This window comes from Heterodontus francisci, chromosome 2 (genome assembly GCF_036365525.1).
Source record: "Heterodontus francisci isolate sHetFra1 chromosome 2, sHetFra1.hap1, whole genome shotgun sequence".
Taxonomy (NCBI): domain Eukaryota; kingdom Metazoa; phylum Chordata; class Chondrichthyes; order Heterodontiformes; family Heterodontidae; genus Heterodontus; species Heterodontus francisci.
The window spans coordinates 154,625,927-154,646,193 of record NC_090372.1 but is presented as its reverse complement, the minus strand read 5'-3'; the positions used below and the strand labels follow the sequence as shown (position 1 = coordinate 154,646,193).

Genomic DNA, 20,267 nt, shown 5'->3' with positions numbered 1-20,267 from the left:
CTCAATTATTTACTATCTATATTAATGATATCCAAATTTGCTGATGATACAAAAATAGGTGGGAGGGCATGCTGTGATGAGGACATCAGGAATCTGCAAGGGGATATAGATAGGTTGAGTGAGTGGGTAAAAACTTGGCAGATGGAGTTTAATATTGGAAAGTGTGAGGTCATGCACTTGGTAGGAAGAATCAAAAGGCAGACTTATTTAAATAGAGACAGACTTCAAAAAAGTGTAGCACAGAGGAATCTGGGTGTTCTTGTGCATGAAACACAAAAAGTTAGCATGCAGGTGCAGCAAGTAGTTAAGAAGGCAAATGGAATTTTGGCCTTTATTGCTAGGGGGTTGGAGTTTAAAAGTAAGGAAGTCTTGTTACAACTGTACAGGGTGTTGGTGAGGCCACATCTAAAGTATTGTGTACAGTTTTGGTCTGTATTTAAGAAAGGATTTACTGGCACTGGAGGCAGTTCAAAAGAGATTCACTAGGCTGATTCCTGGGATGAAGGGGTTGAATTATCAAGAGCAGCTAAACAGGTTAGGCCTTTATTCATTAGAGTTTAGAAGAATGAGGGGTGATCTTATTGAAACGTACAAGATTCTGAGGGGACTTGACGGGCTTGATGTTGAGAAGATGTTTCTACTAGTGGGGGAATCTGAAACTAGGGGACATAGTTACAGAATAAGGGGGCACTCATTTAAAACTGAGATGCAAAGGAATTTCTTCTCTCAGAGGGTAGTGAATGTCTGGAATTCTCTACCCCAGAGAGTTGTGGAGGCTAGATCACTGAGAGTCTTTAAGGAGGAGGTGGATAGTTTTTTGAAATATTGGGGAGTTGAGGGCTATGAAGAGCTGGCACAAAAGAGGAGTTGAGGTCTGGGGCAGATCAGCCATGATCTTATTGAATGGCAGGGCAGGCTTGAGGGGCCAAATGGCCTATTCCTGCTCCTATTTCTAATGTTCTTATGTGAAATACGCTATGTAGATTGTTGTAAAAATCCACCTGGTTCACTAATGTCCTAGAGGGAAGGAAATCTGCTGCCCTTACGTGGTCTGGCCTGCAGGTGACACCAGACCCACAGCAATGTGGTTGACTCTTAACTGACCTCCAAAATGGCCTAGCAAGTCACTCAATTCAGGGGCAATTAGGGATGGGCAATAAATGCTGGCCTAGCCAGCAACGCCCACATCCCACAAACGAATTTAAAAAAGTATAAATGCAAGTCTTTTTTTTGCAGACTCTGTGTCCCCGTCAGAACTTGCTTTCCCACCCATCTTAGTATTGTCAGCAAATTTGGCGAAAATACACTCGTTCCCTTCATCCAAGTCATTAATCTAGATTGTAAATAGTTCAGGCTCCAGCACTGTCACATGTGTTCAGTCGATCAGTCCTCCTATTCCTATACTCACTAGCATGTGGCACTGGGAATAATCTTGAGATTACTGCTCTTGAGGTCTTGCTTTTTAATTTCCTTACTAACTCCCTAAAATCTGCTTTCAGGACTTCAACCCTCTTCTTACCTATGTCATTAGTACCAATGTGGACCATGACCTCTGGCTGTTCATCCTCCCCCAGAAGGATGTCCTGCAGCCGCTCCGTGACATCCTTGACCGGGGCACCAGGGAGGCAACATACCATCCTGGGTTCACGTTTACTGCCGCAGTAGTTACAGTCTACCAAGTTTAAAATGGCCCATTTATCCAGACTCTCTTTCCTGTTAGCTAGCCAATCCTTGTCCATGCTAATATATTATCCTCAACACCATGAGCTCTTACCTTGTGCAGTAACCTTTTATGTGGCACCTTATCAAATGCCTTTTGGAAATCCAAACACATTACATTTGCTGGTTCCCCTTTATGCATCCTGTTCATTATATCCTCAAAGAGCTCTAATACATTTGCCTAACATGATTTCCCTTTCATAAAACCATGTTGACTCTGCTTGATTATATTATTATTTTCTAAACATCCTGCTACTACTTCCTTAGTAATGGATTCTAGCATTTTCCTAATGCCAGATCTTCGGTTAACTGGCCTATAGATTCCTGCTTTCTGTCCCCCTCCTTTCATGAACAGAGGTGTTAGATTTGCAGTTTACCAATCTGCTGGGCCATTTCTAGAATCTAGGGAACTTTGGAAGATTACAACCAATGGTAAGGGTGATGGTTCTTCAGGGGAGTGCAGCCAAAGCACCGTCCTTGGCACCACTGGTGGCTTATCTGCACAGTGGGAGAGGAAGAAGAATGGAAGAGCAATAGTGAAAGGGGATGCGATCGTCAAGGGATCAGACAGGTTTCTGAGGCTTTTTCCCTACTCTGACCCTATTTGCTAATGCATTTTTATGTTTGTGCACTTTGTCTTTTCCTGTCGCACTTTGGTTATATTGCCCACATTGCAACCCTGTACTTTTGTCTTGTCCTTTCTCGTTAACTTTCTAAATTTCCCCTCACCTGAATCCTCCCCTCCACTATTTAGTTCAAAGCCCTCTCCACAGCCTTAGTTATTTGATTCATCAGAACCCTGGTCCCAGCATGGTTCAAGTGAACCTCTCCCAACGGAATGGCTCCCTCTTTGTCCAGTACTGGGTCCAGTGTCCCATGACTTGAATCCCATTTCTCCCAACCTAATCTTTAAGCCATGCATTCAACTTTTTGATCTTATTGACCTACGAGAATTGCTTGTGACTCGGGTAGTAATCCAGAGATTGTTAACTTTGTGGTTCTGCATTTTAGTTTAGCACCTAGCTGCTCATACTCCCTCAGCAGAACCTTTTTGTTAGTCCTACCTATGTCTTTGGTACAGTAAGATTAGATAAGTTAGGAGTGTTTTATGCACCCCTCTAAGGTGGGAACAGACTTGGCAGCACAAAGCTTCTTGTGAATCCACTTTATTGAGATAAAGGTAAGGACAGGTTTATTAAGTTTTCAGATAAACCATAGTCATAAACTCAGGCAGTGATTAACAATCTAACAGAGATACCACCCCTATTAGAGACTGGATGGCAGAGCACACGACTCTTTCTCTTGCAGCTTCTGGTCTTCAAGTCTTTTTGGTCGGTCTCTCTCCCTTGTCTCTGGGTGTTCAAAAATTCTCTGCCGTACAGGGACAAAGTCACGACATCTTTTATCCTGGCTGCTATCAAATAACCTTCCCTTCTCCCGGTCATCTTTAGCTTTGTGTTTAAAGGATGCCTTTCTTAACCAATCAAGGATCATTCTTCGGCTGATGCTAATCTTTTGGATTTTTTAAAATAAATGAATTAAACACCCGCTCCCACCATCCGTCCCACTCCGATATTGTAGCCGGTGGCCGGCACTCCCGCACCTTCGGTATGTATGTGGACCACGACAACTGGATCTTTCCCCTCGCACTCCAAGTTTCTCTCCAGCCTGGTGGAAATGTCCTTGGCTCTGGCACTAGGCAGCAACACAGCCTTCAGGACTCGTGCTCTTGGCTGCAGATAACAGTATCTATCCCCCGACAATACTGTCCCCTACCATTACTGCATTCCTTTTTACTACCCCAACTTGAATTGCCACCTGTACCACGGTGCTGTGGTTAGTTTGCTGATTCTCCCTGCAGTCCTGCTCATGTTCACACAGGCTGCAAGAATCTCGAACCTGTTGGGCAGGTGCAAGAGCTGAGATTCCTCCAGTGTTACTTTCTGGATCCTCATACCTGCCTCACCCTTCTGTCCCTGACCACAGACCAAATCTGAAGTACTTAACCTAAGGGGTGTGTCTGCCTCCTGGAACTGTGCCCAGGTAACTTTCTCCTTTCTGATGCATCACAGTGTCTGAACCGCGGACTCCGGGTCATCAACTCTGAGCCTAAATTCCTCGAACTGCAGATGTGGATCACATTGCTGTCCCCCAGCTCCCACATGCTAATGCTGCAACACGTCAGCTGGCCTGCCATTTCTGTTGTATTTTCTTAAACAAATTAGGCTTTCAAGTTTTGAAATATCACTCAATTGTCTATAATTTCTAATAATCTTGTTTAATTTATTAAATTAGTTTATATGCTTTATGTCTTTACTGTAACTTAGCCCACTGTCCTAACTTAACCCTACAGTTCTGGAAGCATCTGTGGAGAGAGAAACAGAGTTAACGTTTCAGGTCTGCGACCCTTCATCAGTATATCAGATGACACATTCTTTCCTCCTCTCCCTCTCAGAATTAGCCTGTAATTATCAGTCTTCTGCCTTGCCCATTCATCAATCCTTTTGTTACATAGCAATTTATTATTAAATGCTGCTTGCAAGATTGAGCTTGTTTTTTTTAGTTTAGTCTTGTGAGGAGCACTGATTCATTAATATTTGTACTTTTTTTTTATCATATTACAAAAGTAAAGGTTTGGAGTATTATAATTAACAATATAGGAACAGAAGTAGGCCATTCAGCCCCTCAAGCTTGTTCTGCCATTCAGTTAGATCATGGTTGATATGCACCTCAACTCTAATTATCTGCCCTTTCTGCACATCCCTTTCTACCTTTACCTAACAAAAATCTATCAAGTTCCATCTTAAAAATTTCAGTTGACACATTTCATCCACATCCTTTTGGAGGAGCGATTTCCATTTCCCTTTGTGTGAAAAAAGTGCTTCCTGATTTCACTCCTGAATGAGTTCAGTTCTAATTTTAAGATTATGCCACCTTCTATCCACCCTGTCAAATTCCTTTATTATTTTAAATACCTTGATTAGATCATCCCATAATTTTCTAAACTCAATAGATGGCAAACCAACTTTATGCAACATGTCTTCATAATTTAACCCTTTAAACCCTGGTATACTTCATGTGCCTGCCCTTTACCTCCTCCAAGGTCATATATCTCTTCTGAGACACAGCACCCAAAACTGAATGCAGTGCTCCAGATGGAGGCTGACAAAGACCCTATACAACTGAAGCAGCACTTACTCACTTTTGAATTCCAACCCCTTTGAGGTACAATACATTACAAAAATACATTAGCCTTTTGATTGCTTTTTGCACCTGTAATTTTGTGTACACGGGCATGTAAATCCTTTGCTCTTCCACAACTCCTAGTTTCTTACGATAAAATATTCCAATTTGTCTTTTTTTGAATCTAAAGTAGATAATCTTATACTTTCTTACATTGAACTCCATCTGATGTAGTTTTCCTCACTCACTTATCTGTACAAACCTTTGTAACTTCCTGCTCCCATCTGCACAACTCACTATGTCTCCTAACTTAGTGTTATCTGCAAATTTAGATATATAACTCTGAATTCCTTCAACAGTCATTAATCTGTCTGGTGAAAAGCTAAAGCCCAAGTATAGATCTTTGGAGAACCTCACTTGCCACTTCCCAACAATCAGTGAATGTTCCTTTCTTCCATACTCTCTGTCTCCTATTTTTCAACCAATTGCCAACAGATGTCACAAAGTTGCCTCCAATTCCACGCTTTTTTATTTTTGATACATTCTGGTGCAGGACCTTATCAAATACCTTTTGAAATTGATTGCAGTGTAACCAATGCAGAATAATAGTCTTTGTTCCTGAAGACCGTTGTGTATTTTCCTCTCCAATTGTGTATAACAGTTGGTGCATTAACAAATGGATTCAAAATCCTTGTCGGGCCATGGGAAAGAGCCGGCGAGTGGGATTAATTGGTTAGCTCTTTCAAACAGCTGACACAGGCACCATGGGCCCAGTGGTCTCCTGTGCTGCATGATTCTATGATTAACTCCCTTACGATGTATCAGTTGATTCTCTTCTCTTCTATATTTTTCCCAAGTTTACTAAAATGTTTATTTATCTCTTAACCTTCAGTCTGCTGGAAGGTTCATGCTCAAAATGCCATAACCTGTCTTTTCTCATTACCGCTGCTGACTGACCTGTGCATTAACGTGTGCTCTCTGTGTAGTTTAATAAAACAATTAGATCATTCATAAATAAAAGAAAATTTATTCTAGAAAATTCCAAAAAAATTAACATGTGGCATATAAACTGTAATTGTTACTAATGTGTGGCCTAGATTTTCCGGTCAGCGGTGAAGCGCTTGCAGCTGATCTCAAAGAAAGTTGCCCACAAAGATCTAGCAATCTCTGGCATGGCTTTCCCCTTTTCTGATGCCACTTTGAATCTGGCACCACTTCAGGGGATCTCCAGGGGTCCAGCAACAGTGATGCTATCAGGCAGGGTAACTGGTCAATCACGTTGAAGTATTCTCAGACAGTAAACCAGGAAATAAAATGCATTAATTATCTTTCACTTTAAATTAAATTTTACAGAGAGTGAAATAAATGAGACACACACATGGGATTAAGGTAGAAGCTGAAATCATAAACTTTTATATAAAAATGTGGAATTTCCTTTAACCATAATGGAAAAACTTGATGACCAGTGAGGCTCTTCAGCTGTAATTGTGAACTTAACATGTCGTTAAAAACCCAGTTACACCTCATTCAACTAGGGTTTATACAGCATAATAGTGTAAAAGGGTAAGTTCTTGTCAGTTCAGTGATTTCTATAAGCGCAAACTGGGGGTATTTCAACAGTGCATCCTATGGAGAAGCGTAGAATCACTGAGATAATAAATGCTGGAAATACTCAGGTCTGGCAGCATCTGTGGAGAGAGAAGCAGAGTTAACGTTTCAGGTCAGTGACCATTCCTCAGAACTGGCAAATATTAGAAATGTAATAGGTTAGAAGCAAGTAAAGTAGGGGTGGCGCAAGAGATAACAAAGGAGAAGGTGTAGATAGGACAAGGTCACAGAATAGCTGACCAGATGGTCATGGAGCAAAGGCAAACAATATGTTAATGGTGTGTTGAAAGACAAAGCATTAGTACAGATAGAGTGTTAACGGACTGAAAATTGAACAGCCACAAGTACAAACATGAAAAAAAAATAGTGGGTAAGCAAACTGAACAAACTAAGATGAAATAAAATAAAACAAACACAAAAAATAATAAAAAAAATAAAAAATAACTAAAAATAAAAGTAAAATTGGGGGGCCCCGTCATGCTCTGAAATTATTGAACTCAATGTTCAGTCTGGCAGGTTGTGGTGTGCCTAATCGGTAAATGAGATGCTGTTCCTTGAGCTTGCGTTGATGTTCACTGGAACACTGCAGCAATCCCAGGACAGAGATGAGAGCAGGGGACAGTGTTGAAATGGCAAGCAACCGGATGCTCAGTGTCATGCTTTTGGACTGAGTGGAGGTGTTCCGCAAAGCGATCACCCAGTCTGCGTTTGGTCTCCCCAATGTAGAGGAGACCACATTGTGAGCAGCGAATACAGTATACTACATTGAAAGAAGTAAATCGCTGCTTCACCTGAAAGAAGTGTTTGGGGCCTGGGCTAGTGAGGAGAGAGGAGGTAAATGGGCAGTTATTACACCTCCTGCGATTGCATGGGAAGGTGCCATGGGAAGGGGACGAGGTTGTGGGGGTAATGGAAGAGTGGACCAGGGTGTCACGGAGGGAACGATCCCTTCGGAATGCTGACAGTGGAAGGGAGGGGAAGATGCGTTTGGTAGTGGCAAAACACTGAGCAGCTTTTGGATTTTCGCGTGTCGACTACAGATGTTGCTGTCTGCTTCAGAGAAATAATGACGGATAATGCCAACAGTTTCACTGTCATTACTGCCACAAAATCTGGGCCAATATGATTTGCACAAAAGTTCTGAACATTTTTATAAAAATTGTTGTGAAGTAGTCATCAGTTCAATGGATGAATCCAGATTCACGTGACCTTTTGCTTAATCCTCAGAAGAGCAGTCAGATTTCTATCACGATAGTGACCGAGGAGGTGATGATACTAGTATCTGGTCAGGAGGGACCGATGAAGGGCTGGAGCTGTCTCACTCTTTCACACAGAGCATCTCCAGTGGTGAAGAACTGGATCCTGAGACTGAAGAGCTTGTACTAAATGTGGGAACCCGTCTGCAAGCAGCTTTAGAAAAATTGCTGGAAGCTATCACTGAAACCACTTATCAGGTAACACATTTTCTATGCAAGTTTGATTTGAAGTATCTTGTCTGCATTCATAACTCTTCACTGTGAATACAGTCACACCTTGGAGGAAAGCACAGGTATAGTAAGGGGAGACTGCACACCCCTCCGCAAAGTCCTCCACTTTCTCAGTCACTTACCTCGGGCTCCCATCAATTGGAAGTTTTCATTTCAAAGAATTTCTTGGACTTGGGATTGTAGGAAGGCACAGTACTCCTTCACACCTCGCCACTGCATCATGTATAGGTTCCTCTAAAAGATCACTCAAGTACTCGACCATCCTGCCCTCTGAAATAAAACATTTGCAGGCTGTCACCTTGTTTATTTTATCTAGTACTGGAAGCGGCAATGAATCTTGCACTAAAAGATGATACTGGCGGTGTCTTCTAATTTGTCAAGATTTTAAACGATCTCAGATCTTCTGTTGATATTAACCTTATAGCAGCACCTCAGTTTTTTATTTTATATTCGTTTCTGGGATGTGGGCATCACTCACCAGGCCAGCATTTATTGCCCATCCCTAATTGCCCCTGCAAAGGTGGTGGTGAGCTGCTGCCTTGAACCGCTGCAGACCTTGGGATGTAGGTACACCAACAGTGCTGTTAGGAAGGGAGTTCCAGGATTTTGACCCAGTGACAGCGAAGGAACGGCGATATATTTCCAAGTCAGGATGGTGTATGACTTGGAGGGGAACTTGCAGGTGGTGGTGTTCCCATGCATCTACTGCCTTTGTCCTTTTGGTGGTAGCGGTCACGGGTTTGGAAGGTGCTGTCAAAGGAGCCTTGGTGTGATGCTGCAGTGCATCTTGTAGATGGTATACACTGCTGCTACGGTGCGCCGATAGTGGAGGGAGTGAATGTTGAAGGTGGTGAATGGGGTGCCTATCAAGTGAGCTTCTTTGTCCTGGATGGTGTCGAGCTTCTTGAGTGTTGTTGGAGCTGCACCCATCCAGGCAAATGGAGTGTATTCCATCACACTCCTGACTTGTGCCATATAGATGGTGGACAGGCATTGGGAGATAGGAGGTGAGTTATTCGCTGCAGGGTTCCTAGCTTCTGACCTGCAGTTGTAGCCACAGCAATTATGTGACTTGTCCTATTCAGTTTCTGATCGATGGTCACCCCTGGGATGTTGAAAGTGGGGGGTGGGGGCACGGCGCGGTGTTCAGCCATTGAACATCAAGGGGTGATGGTTGGATTCTCTCTTGTTTGGGATGGTCATTGCCTGGCACTAGTGGCGCGAATGTTACTTGCCACTTTTCAGCCCAAGCCTGAATGTTGTCCATGTCTTGCTGCATCTGGACAAGGGCTGCTATAGTATCTGAGGAGTTGGGAAGGTTGCTAAACATTGTGCAATCATCAGCGAACATCCCCACTTCTGACCTTATGATGGAGGAAAGCTCATTGATGAAGCACTGAAGATGGTTGCGCCTAGGACACTACCCTGAAGAACTCCTGCAGTGATCTCCTGGGACTGAGATGATTGACCTCCAACAACTACAACCATCTTCCTTTGTGCGAGGTATGACTCCAGCCAGCAGAGAGTTTTCCCCCTGCTTCCTATTGACTCCAGTTTTGTTTGGGCTCCTTGATGCCATACTCGGTCAAGGGGAGTCACTGTCACCTCACCTCTTGAGTTCAGCTCTTTTGTCCATATTTTGGACCAAGGCTGTAAGGAGGTCAGGAGCTGAGTAGCCCTAGCGGAAGCCAAACTGATGGTCAGCGACCCGGTTATTGCTGAGCAAGTGCCACTTGTTCGCACTGTCAATCACTTTGCTGATGATCGAGAGTAGACCGATTAGGTGGTAATTGGCTGGGTTGGATTTGTTCTGCTTTTTGTGTACAGGACATAGCTGGGCAATTTTCCACAGTGTTGTAGCTGTACTGGAACAGCTTAGGAACAAAGCTTTAGATTAATCTAAATAGTATTGGTTGAATTTAATTGTGCATGCATTTTATTTTATTGCGTGGCTGGTAATGAATTGCTAAAGTTATTTCATTCTATTTGTACAATGATTGCTTTCTGTGCCACTGAAGGACTTTCTGTGAATACTGTTTGCAAGCCAGCTATTTGCATCAACTTTCTTAACATCTTTAGTTGACAAGTGTTTTTGTTGTTTATATGGTTCAGAAAATATTTATTTTTTCCTTTGGGCATTTACACTGGATATTAATATTATATTTTAATGTAACTTGCATTTATATAATGCCTTTCACAACTTCAAAATGCCCCAAAGTGCTTCATGACAGTGTTTTTGAAGTGTAGTCACTATTGGTTCATGGTGAAATGTGGTTAGCAAATTTGCGCAGAGCAAAGTCTCACAAATAGCAATGAGATATTTGACCAGATTATCTATTGTTGTGGTGCTGGTTGAGGAATTAATGTTGTCACCATACCGGGTGAACTCCCACCTGTTAGTCGGATGCTGTCATGTGAGAGGACTGGCGAAGCCTCAGCTTAACATCTCATCCAAAAAGTGGTGCCTCTGACAGTGCAGCACTCCCTCTGCTGAATTGTCAGCTTAGATAATATGATTAATTCCTGGAATGGGGCTTGAATCCACAGCCTTCTAACTCTAGTGACAATGTAGCATTGAGCCAAGACTGACAATAATTTTGGATATTGAGCTGTGGAATCCATAGTCTAATTTCTTTTTAGCTCTAAGTCTTCTGAAAACAAAATGCAAACTTCTTGGCACCACTAATTGAACTGACGTGGACTTTGAATCCTGTTTTACTGGCTCTGTGTTGACTGGCCTTTGTTTGCAGGCACACCTGCCAGGTTGCTTGGAGGTGTTCAGATTAAGCCACTCCCTCTGTACTGAGTGTAAAATCTAAATCCAGGAAGTAGTATGCGTGTATAATCCAAGACCAGGAAGCAGTCTACAGCTCTTGTGCTGCTATAAAAAAGAGCCATTTTTGAAGTGTGTCCTCAACTTTACATATAATGTTTTGTCTGAAGACGCTAGTCGGCTACAGGAGGATTCCCAGTGATCTATTTCTCTGCACTGAAACAATTAATCTTTGAACGAATGCCAGCTGGATTTCTTCAGTTACACTGGCTTGTTGCTGACAGTCTCTTTAAATCAGCAGTGAACTGTATTGCTATGGTGACTAACTATTTGGTTCGTCATCCCTGCTTTTGTCAGTGAAGAATGGATCTTAATTCTCTAAAGCATTTCTAGAGTTGATAAAAGAAAGTCATCCTGTCGTAATAAGCTAAGCAAAAGTTATCTACCCACCTGCTGTGCCTGTTGTTTACTATCTGTTCACTGTTTCCAAGTTGACTTGTGATATCCCTTTGAATGGACCTTATGTACTTAAGGCTTGCATTAAGGGGCAACAGATGTTTGTTAGCTGGTGATGTGTCTGGTTAATATGTCAAAAGTTGGTGTTGATTTCAACAAGAATTGAGATCATTAATAAAAGAACGAGGATGTTTGCTGTGAAATAAAAACCCATGTATAAGAGTTGCAAGAAACACTTGTTGATATGGAGTCCATTCAGCGATGTTATGCTTCTGATACTTTAAGCAACATTTGGCCAGAAGGTAAAGAAGATGAAGTTTATGAGGTTGAATCACGAGTCCCATTGCCACAGCCATTTACTTTACCAACGTGTTTAACGGAATCAAATTCAATAGTGGTGCATATTACAATCAGGCATTATAGTGATGATGTGGATGGACACTTACTAACAGTAGTTTCACAGATTTCCTTGCCTACCCCTCCATACACAGTAAGTACTAAGACTATTTTGTTTTTGTTTCTTAGATGAAGTGCAAGATAAATGAGTTAAAATTGTCAGTGCTTCAATAAAATTAAATTAATTAAAAATGTATATTTGAATAATATTTTGTAGAACTATATTTGGTTCTACAAACCTAACGAATTATTACAAGATTTCTGAATATATCAATAGCTCACAAATTGAGTTATAGTTGAGTTATGCTAGAACTGTATAAAAAAACTAGTTAAACCAAGGCTAGAGTAGTACGTACAGTTCTAGTCACCACATTACCTGCAGGTTGTGATCGCACGAGGAGGATATTTGCAAGATGTTGCCTAGAATGGTGAATTTTAGCTATGAGGAAAGATTGGATGAGGCGGGTTTAGTTTTCTTTGGAACAGAAGAGACTGAGAGGAGATTTAATTTAGGTGCATAAAATTATGAGGTGCCGAGATAGAGTAGATATAGGAAGGGCCTATTTCCCTTAAGAGAGATTAATAGTTTTAAATAATAGGTTTAAAGTAATTGGCAAAAGCATTAGAGGGGAATTGAGAGTTTTTTTCACTCAGGGTGATGGGATTCTGGAGCTTATTGCTTCGAGTGGTAGAGGCAGAAACCTGCAACGCATTTAAAAAAATATATATTTGGATATGCACTTGAAGATCCACAGCCTACAGGGTTACAGACCAAACTGGAAAGTGGGATTAGGTTGGAGAGCTCTTCTTCTGCTGGCATAGACACGATGGGCTGAATGGCTTCCTTCTGTGCTGAAAATTTTCTGTTTCTAAAATAATTGCATTTATTCATAAAGCATCTTCTTTCATCCTTTGCTGCTTTTTTTAACCTTTGATCAATCAAAGACTTTGTTTAAAATTTTGTAAAAATAGAATACCTGAAAAATTGAGTCTTTAAATTTCTGATTTTTGGTTTGTTTGGAAACTTAACTTCCTATTTTCAAGCTTTATGTTGAGAAACCTTTGGCCATTTGAGCATTACAGTATCATTTTAGTGTTACTGGATCATTTGCAAAGTACAGATTCAGCAATATTCATTAGTTTTTATACTTTGCTTACTATAAATGTTATGTAAAATAGCAGTGTATTTTGAATGTGAAACCTCCTCTTGATAAATGGCTTATTAAAGATAACTAGATGATGAATACTTTGAGTGTAGCCATGTTTTTATAGTGAGTACATAAGTCCCTAGAGTATTGAATAACTGAGTAGTAATCATGAATTTTCTTCTTAAGATATGAAATGCCAGGTGGTTTTATTTGGTGCAAAGAATCATATAGCACAAAAGGAGAACATTTGATTCGTCATTGCCTCTGCCGACTCCTTGTGAGAGCTATCATGCCAGGAAGAATTTTTTAGCTCTCGAGAACATGTTTCTGTATTTTCTTTTTTGAAGTGTCATATGTTTCTTGATGGAGTATATTTGTTACGTCATATATTTCACAATGTACTATGATACTAGTCTCACATGACAGATAAAACTGGAAGTTAAATTTTTAAACAGGGTAACTTTGCATGAGATATCAAAAACCTGAAGCGCTCAAGGTTTTGAATTATGGACATAGTGACATAGAGTTTTACAGCACAGAAACAGGCCCAACGTGCCTGTGCCGACCATCAAGCACCCGTCCAATCTAATCCCATTTTCCAGCACTTGGCCCGTAGCCTTGTATGCTATGGCATTTCAAATGCTCATCTAAATACTTCTTAAATGTTGAGGGTTTCTGCCTGTACCACCCCTTCAGGCAGTGTGTTCCAGATTCCAACCACCCTCTGGGTGAAAACATTTTCCTCAACTCCCCTCTAAATCTTCTGCCCCTTACTTTAAATCTATGCCCCATGGTTATCGACCCCTCCGCTAAGGGATAAAGTTCCTTACTATCTGTCCTATCAATGGACCTCATAATTTCGTATACCTCAATCAGATCCCCCCTCAGCCTTTTCCGCTCCAAGGAAAACAAACCCAGCCTATACAAGTCTCTCTTCATAACTGAAATGCTCCAGCCCAGGCAACATCCTGGTGAATCTCCTCTGCACCCTCTCCAGTGCAATCACATCCTCACTACATTGTGGTGACCAGAACTTTACAGAGTACTCCAGCTGTGGCCTAACCAGCGTTTTATACAGCTCCAACATAACCTCCCTGCTCTTAAATTTTATATCTCGGCTAGTAAAGGCAAGTATCCCATATGCCTTCCTAACCACCTTATCTACCTGTGCTGCTGCCTTCAGTGATATATGGACAAGTACACCAAGATCCCTCTGATCCTCTGGACTTCCTAGGGTCCTACCATCCATTGTATACTCCATTGCCTTGTTAGTCCTCCCAAAGTGCATCACCTCACACCTCTCAGGATTAAACTCCATCTGCCACTGCTCTGCCCATCTTATCAGCCCATCTATATCGTCCTGTAATCTAAGGCTTTCCTCCTCACTATTTACGACACCACCAATTTTCGTGTCATCTGTGAACTTACTAATCGTACCTACTATATTCACGTCTAAATCATTAATGTACACTACAAGCAGTAAGGGTCCCAGCACCGATCCCTGTGGTACCCCACTGTTCACAGGTCTCCAATCACAAAAACAACCCTCGGCCATCACCCTCTGCCTCCTTCCATGAAGCCAATTTTGGATCCAATTTGCCAAATTGCCCTGAATCCCATGGGCTCTTAGCTTCTTAACCAATCTCCCATGCGGGACCTTATCAAAAGCCTTACTGAAGTCCATGTAGACTACATCAACTGCTTTACCCTCATCTACACATCTAGTCACCTTGTCAAAAAATTCAATCAAATTTGTTAGACACGATCTCCCCCTGACAAAGCCATGCTGACTATTCCTGATTAATCCCTGACTCTCCAAGTGGAGATTAATCCTGTCCCTCAGAATTTTTTCCAATAATTTCCCTACCACTGATGTTAGACACTGGCCTGTAATTACCTGGTTTATCCCTGCTACCCTTCTTGAATAATGGTACCAGATTCGCTATCCTGCAGTCCTCTGGTACCTCTCCTGTGGCTAGAGAGGATTTGAAAAATTTGTGTCTGAGCCCCTGCTATCTCCTCCCTTTCCTCACATAGCAACCTGGGATACATCTCATCTGGGCCTGGGGATTTATCTACCTTTAAGCCTGCTAATACAGCTAATACTTCCTCCTTTTCAATGCTAATTTGATGAAATATATCACAATCCCCCTCCCTGATCACTACATCTACATCGTCCCTCTCCATAGTGAACACAGATGAAAAGTAATAATTCAAAACCTCACCTATGTCCTCCGGCTCCACACACACATTGCCTCTTTGATCCCTAATGGTCCCCACCTTTTCCCTGGGTATCCTCTTGCCCTTATACTTACATACTTATAAAATGCCTTGGGATTTTCCTTTATCTTGTCTGCCAGTGATTTTTCATGCCCCCCTTCGTTCTCTTAATTACTTTTTTAAGTACTCCCCTACAGTTTCTATACTCCTCTCGGGCCTCCGCTGTTTTCAGCGCTTTGAATCTGCCATAAGCCTCCTTTTTTCTCCTAATCCAATCCTCAATATCCCTTGACGTCTGTGGTTCCCTTGACTTTTTGGTCCTACCCTTCACCTTTATGGGAACATGTTGAACCTGAACCCTCACTATTTCTGAATGACTCCCACTGGTCTGATTTATACTTTCCTATAAGAAGCTGCTCCCAGTCCACTTTGCCCAGATCCTGTTTTAGTGTATTGAAATCTGCCTTCCCCGAATTCAGTACTTTTATTACTGGTCCCTCTTTGTCCTTTTCCATAACTACCTTAAATCTTAGAGTTATGGTCACTATCCCCGAAATGTTCGCCCACTGCCACTTCTATCACTTATCTGGCTTCATTCCCTAGGATTAAGTCCAGTACCACCACTCCTCTTGTCGGACTCTCTACATGCTGACTCAAAAAGCTCTCCTGAATGCCCTTGAAGAATTCTGCCCCCTTTAAGCTTTTTGCACTAATACTATCCCCTTTAATATTTGGGAAGTTGAAATCCCCTACTATTATTACCCTATTGTTTTTGCACCTCTCTGAGATTTGCCTACATTTCTGGTTCTCTATCTCTCCCTGACTGTTTGAAGGCCTGTAGTACACTCCCAATCAAGTGATTGCCCCATTATTGTTTTTAAGTTCTACCCATATGGCCTCATTAGAGGAACCTTCTAAGATATCATCACTCCTTACTGCAGTACTTGACTCCTTAATCAACAGTGCAATGCCACCTCATCTTTTACCCCCTCCCCTTTCACATCTGAAGATTCTATACCCGAGGATATTAAACTGCCAGTCCTGCTCTTCCCTCAACCATGTCTCAGTGATAGCAATTATATCATAATCCCATGTGTTAATCAACGCCCTCAATTCATCTTCCTTACTCGTCAGACTCCTTGCATTAAAATAGATACAATCCAGCCTTGCATTACTTGCTTGAGCCTTAACAGGTCTACATTTACTCTGTCCTCCAGACTGACTTGGTTTCTCTTCTATATTTGGCTGTACATCACCGCCTACTGTGCTTCCACTCTGTATCCCATCCCCCTGCCAAATTAGTTTAAACCCCCTCTAACAGCACTAGCAAACCTCCCAGCAAGGATGTTCCCGTTCTGGTTCATCTTATACAGATCCCACCTACGGCAGAAGCAGGCTCAGTGATCCAGGGAACTTGAGCCCTCCCTCCTGCACCATCTCCTCAACCATGCATTCATCTGCTCCAACCACCTATTCATATATTCATTAGCCTGTGGCACTGGAAGCAACCCAGAGAATACAAACTTTTGAGGCCTTGCTCCCTAAATTCTTTTCTTTTTGCAGGACCTCATCCCTCTTTCTACCTATGTCATTGTTACCAACGTGGACCACGACCTCCAGCTGTGCACCCTCACCCTCCAGAATACTCTGTAACCGCTCGGTGATATTCATGACCCTTACACCAGGGAGGCAACATACCATCCTAGAATCACGTCTGCGACCATAGAAATGCCTATCTGTTCCTCTAACCATAGAATCCCCTGCCACTCTTGCCCTCTCGTCCTTTTTTCTCCATGCCAGCACAGCTGAGTCACCCATGATATTCCGCTTATGACTCTCGGTGCATTCTCCAGAGGGATCCTCTTTCCCATCGGTACCCAGAACTGAATACTGGTTAGATAGTGGGATGTCCTCTGGGGACTCCTGCACTAACTGCCCTGACTTCTTTGTCTATCCGGCAGCCACCCATTCACCCCTCGATTGTGCTTGCCTAGGCACTGGCTTGACTACCTCTTGAAACATGCCATCTTTCTCATGAGGGAGATTGGAAAGAGTTGTTGAATCTCATCTTATTCTGTGAGGATAGTCTTACTGAGGTTTCAGATTCTTTCAGGATTCTGTGTTCAGACTAGATAACAATTCACAAGCATCTAGGAACTTTACATTCCATGAGGGAGGATAGTTTGTGTAATGGTGTGTGAAATCTCATATATATAAGGTTGTAATGTAACCTAGGATGTTGAAGTATACAGGATGCTGAAAGGGCTTGACAGAGATAGAAATCGAGGTTTTTCCCCCCTGGCTGGAAACCTAGAACATTGGAGCACAATCTCAGGATAAAGGATAAACCATTTAGGACTGAGATGAGGAGGAATACTCCATCATTCAATATATTCAAGGCTGAGAAAGATAGATTTTTGGTGTCTCAAGGAATCAAGGGGTATGGGGAGTGGACAGTAAAGTGGAGTTGAGGTAGAAGGTCAGCCACAATAATTTTGAATGCCAGAGCAGTCTTGAGGCCATATGGGCTACTCCTGCTGTTATTTCTTATGTCCTTAAGTCCTAATATTTTAAAGAAATTATTGGAAATGTAATTTCCGGCAGTCTTCATTCATAATTCAGATCCGTCATTATAAAAGTGTAATCCAAATTTGGATACTTTGGAAATGCAAATTAGATAAAACATAAACATATAAATTGTAAATTATGAATTTTCCATTTTGAGCAAAGTCAAAGATGTCAAGAGCCTACCCCCCCCCCCCTCTCCCCTCTCCCATACTGTCCCTCTCCCCCTTCCCATTTATTGTACTGTCCTGCCCTTAAGTTTTACTGCAGTGGAGTAAATACATTTCATACTTTGTGGGCAAGCACAACCTGCTCTATTTACTTGATGTCATACAGTAACAGAATTTATAGCATTTATAGAAGTAGTCAAACTGCTACTGAAAGAAGAATCCAAATGCAGGGCATAACGATCAAAGATTTAAGAATTCTATTTGGTAGCTTATGGAAAGGGTGGATGTAAATACACCTACATGTGGAAAATGAAGTACTGTAAGGGTGTACGTAAAGCTTCAAATGTGATGAAGAATAAATTTGTAACAATTGAAGTATAACTTTGGAGAAAAATAAAATATAAATACGCTTTAATTTTAACAAACTAATGGGAGCAAATTGCATCATATTCATAACATTTGGGACAAAATTTGAAATGGGACCTGTTCAACACGATCTCTGCACCCGGTTTTGATCTTTGGTATATCTGCCAATTGTAGGAGCCTGTCTGTGCATGTCAGTGAAAGAAGTATGTTGACATCATTGCCCAAATCCCCACTGATCCTACTTCAGAGTGAATCAGTTGCCATAGGGGAACTGGTTGATTTGGAAGCTGGAAGCTGGCCACTTTGTTTATTATCTCAAGTTTTCAGCCAGCTGTTTAATGCTATTACAAGACTTGAAGCCAGTTTCCTTTCTCCCTCTTTCCTTCCTACCCCCCCACACCACCCCCCCGCCCCTCAGAGTGAGTACCCCATTGTGCCACAAATTGTGCAAGTGCCCTCCTGATTTATGTAATGCTCTAAATTCTAGAAAGTAGGGTGGGATTAGGGGCACGGCCTGCCAGCAGCCAGAAATTCCACTCCACCATTGTTACAACAGCAGATCAGGACACTCACATTTCTCGGGCAAATAAGTTTTCAAGATTTTAGGATTTTGAAAAAGTCTACATTTTATGATCAAGAATGTATCCCTAATGTTTCATTATGAAGCAGCATCAAATTATATACTATATAACTTCAATAATTTACCATTAAACACATATTGACATCAACTAAATGGAGTAGATTTTGATTACTCATGAAGTATCCAATGTATATATTCTATGGAATTAGGTAGCCTCCAATATAGTGAATTGAGTATTTAAATATTACCCTTATTTTTCTGGGCAACTTCTATGAATCAGAAGAAAGTAATAGTACTTTGAAAAGAAGGAGGCGTAGGAAAGGCATATATTGCCTCCTTCAGTGAATCACACTGTGGTTTCTAACTAACAATCATGTCTGTTCTAAACATGTTTCATGTGTAAGCACAAAACCCAAACACATTAATTGCACTACTTAATGCATGCACTTAATGCCTTAGCAAGTTGAGGTTATTTTTACAATATCTGCAAATGATTTATTAAGAACTGATAAACAGCTGTTTGAGACATTTATGTAATATGCTTTGTGTGTAGCTTGATCATGCCAGGGTCACTCAGACAGAACTCAAGCGAAAGTCTGTCAAAAATAAAGGGGAGATTGCTGACTTACGTAAACGCCAAGAGGAACTCCTTGAGAGAATTAATGAAGAGCTGAAGGCTAGGGAGCAACTGGCATTGGAGCTTCATAAAGCAGAAGGTATGTCAACTGTAGACTTCAAGTTTTAAAATCAAAACTACCTTTAAATACAGATTGCTTGAATCAAATTGTGTACTTGGAGTGTCATGCAATAAAACTATGTAAATTGTTATTTTAAGGTAATGGGTATAGATGGTAGAATATGTCTTATGCTTACAGAATATGTTCTTTGAGACTCTTGATATTCCATCTAAATACAACACAAGTACTGGTCAAATCTTTGTCCTTTCTCATCTTTATATGTTCTGACCACGTCCCATCTATGGTTGATAAAATCTCAAGTTAGCTCCCCCCAAATACTTCCATTGGGTATTCAAAGTAATTTTAATTGTTTTGCCTGGAGCCAATTATGATTGAAATGCAGAACAGCCCATGTGAAATGAGCTAATTACTTGCTAATATTATCCAAGACAAAGTCAAATACAGATGTTGTAACATCTGAAATGTTACGTTTGTTTCTCTCTCCTTTACGTCCTGACCTGCTGAGCGTTTCTTGCATTTTCTGTTTTCATTGCAGATTTCCAGCATCTGCAGTGGGTGTTGCTTTTGTATTTATTGTAATTATTACTCATTTAATCAATATGTAAGTCAGTGTAACTAATATTCTTGTAAGATTAAGCGTTAATATGATAGCAGGCATTTAGCTTAAAGTTAAAGAAAGAACTTGCATTTATATAGCACCTTTCACAACCTCAAGATGTCCCAAAGCATTTGTTTAATTTTGAAGGGTCCCTTTGTAACTTAGAGCAACACAGCAGCCTATTTACACACAGCAAGATTCCAAAAATAACAGAGAGATAAATTACCAGATAATCTGTTGTTGTGTTGTTGATTGAGGGATAAAATTTAGATAGGATACTGGAAGAATACAGTGGCGCAG

General features: G+C 41.3%; 1 protein-coding gene across 11 annotated transcripts in view; it reads left to right on the top strand.

Moving 5' to 3' along the window:
- akap9 (A kinase (PRKA) anchor protein 9) overlaps positions 1–20,267 on the top strand; it is a 362,971-nt gene that overhangs the window by 205,555 nt on the left and 137,149 nt on the right. For all 11 annotated transcript variants that reach the window (XM_068012548.1, XM_068012537.1, XM_068012517.1 and 8 more), the window contains exons 23-24: positions 7,738–7,964; positions 19,225–19,387. In XM_068012548.1, coding sequence (XP_067868649.1) covers positions 7,738–7,964; positions 19,225–19,387 — 390 coding nt within the window. The remainder of the gene's footprint in view (positions 1–7,737; positions 7,965–19,224; positions 19,388–20,267) is intronic.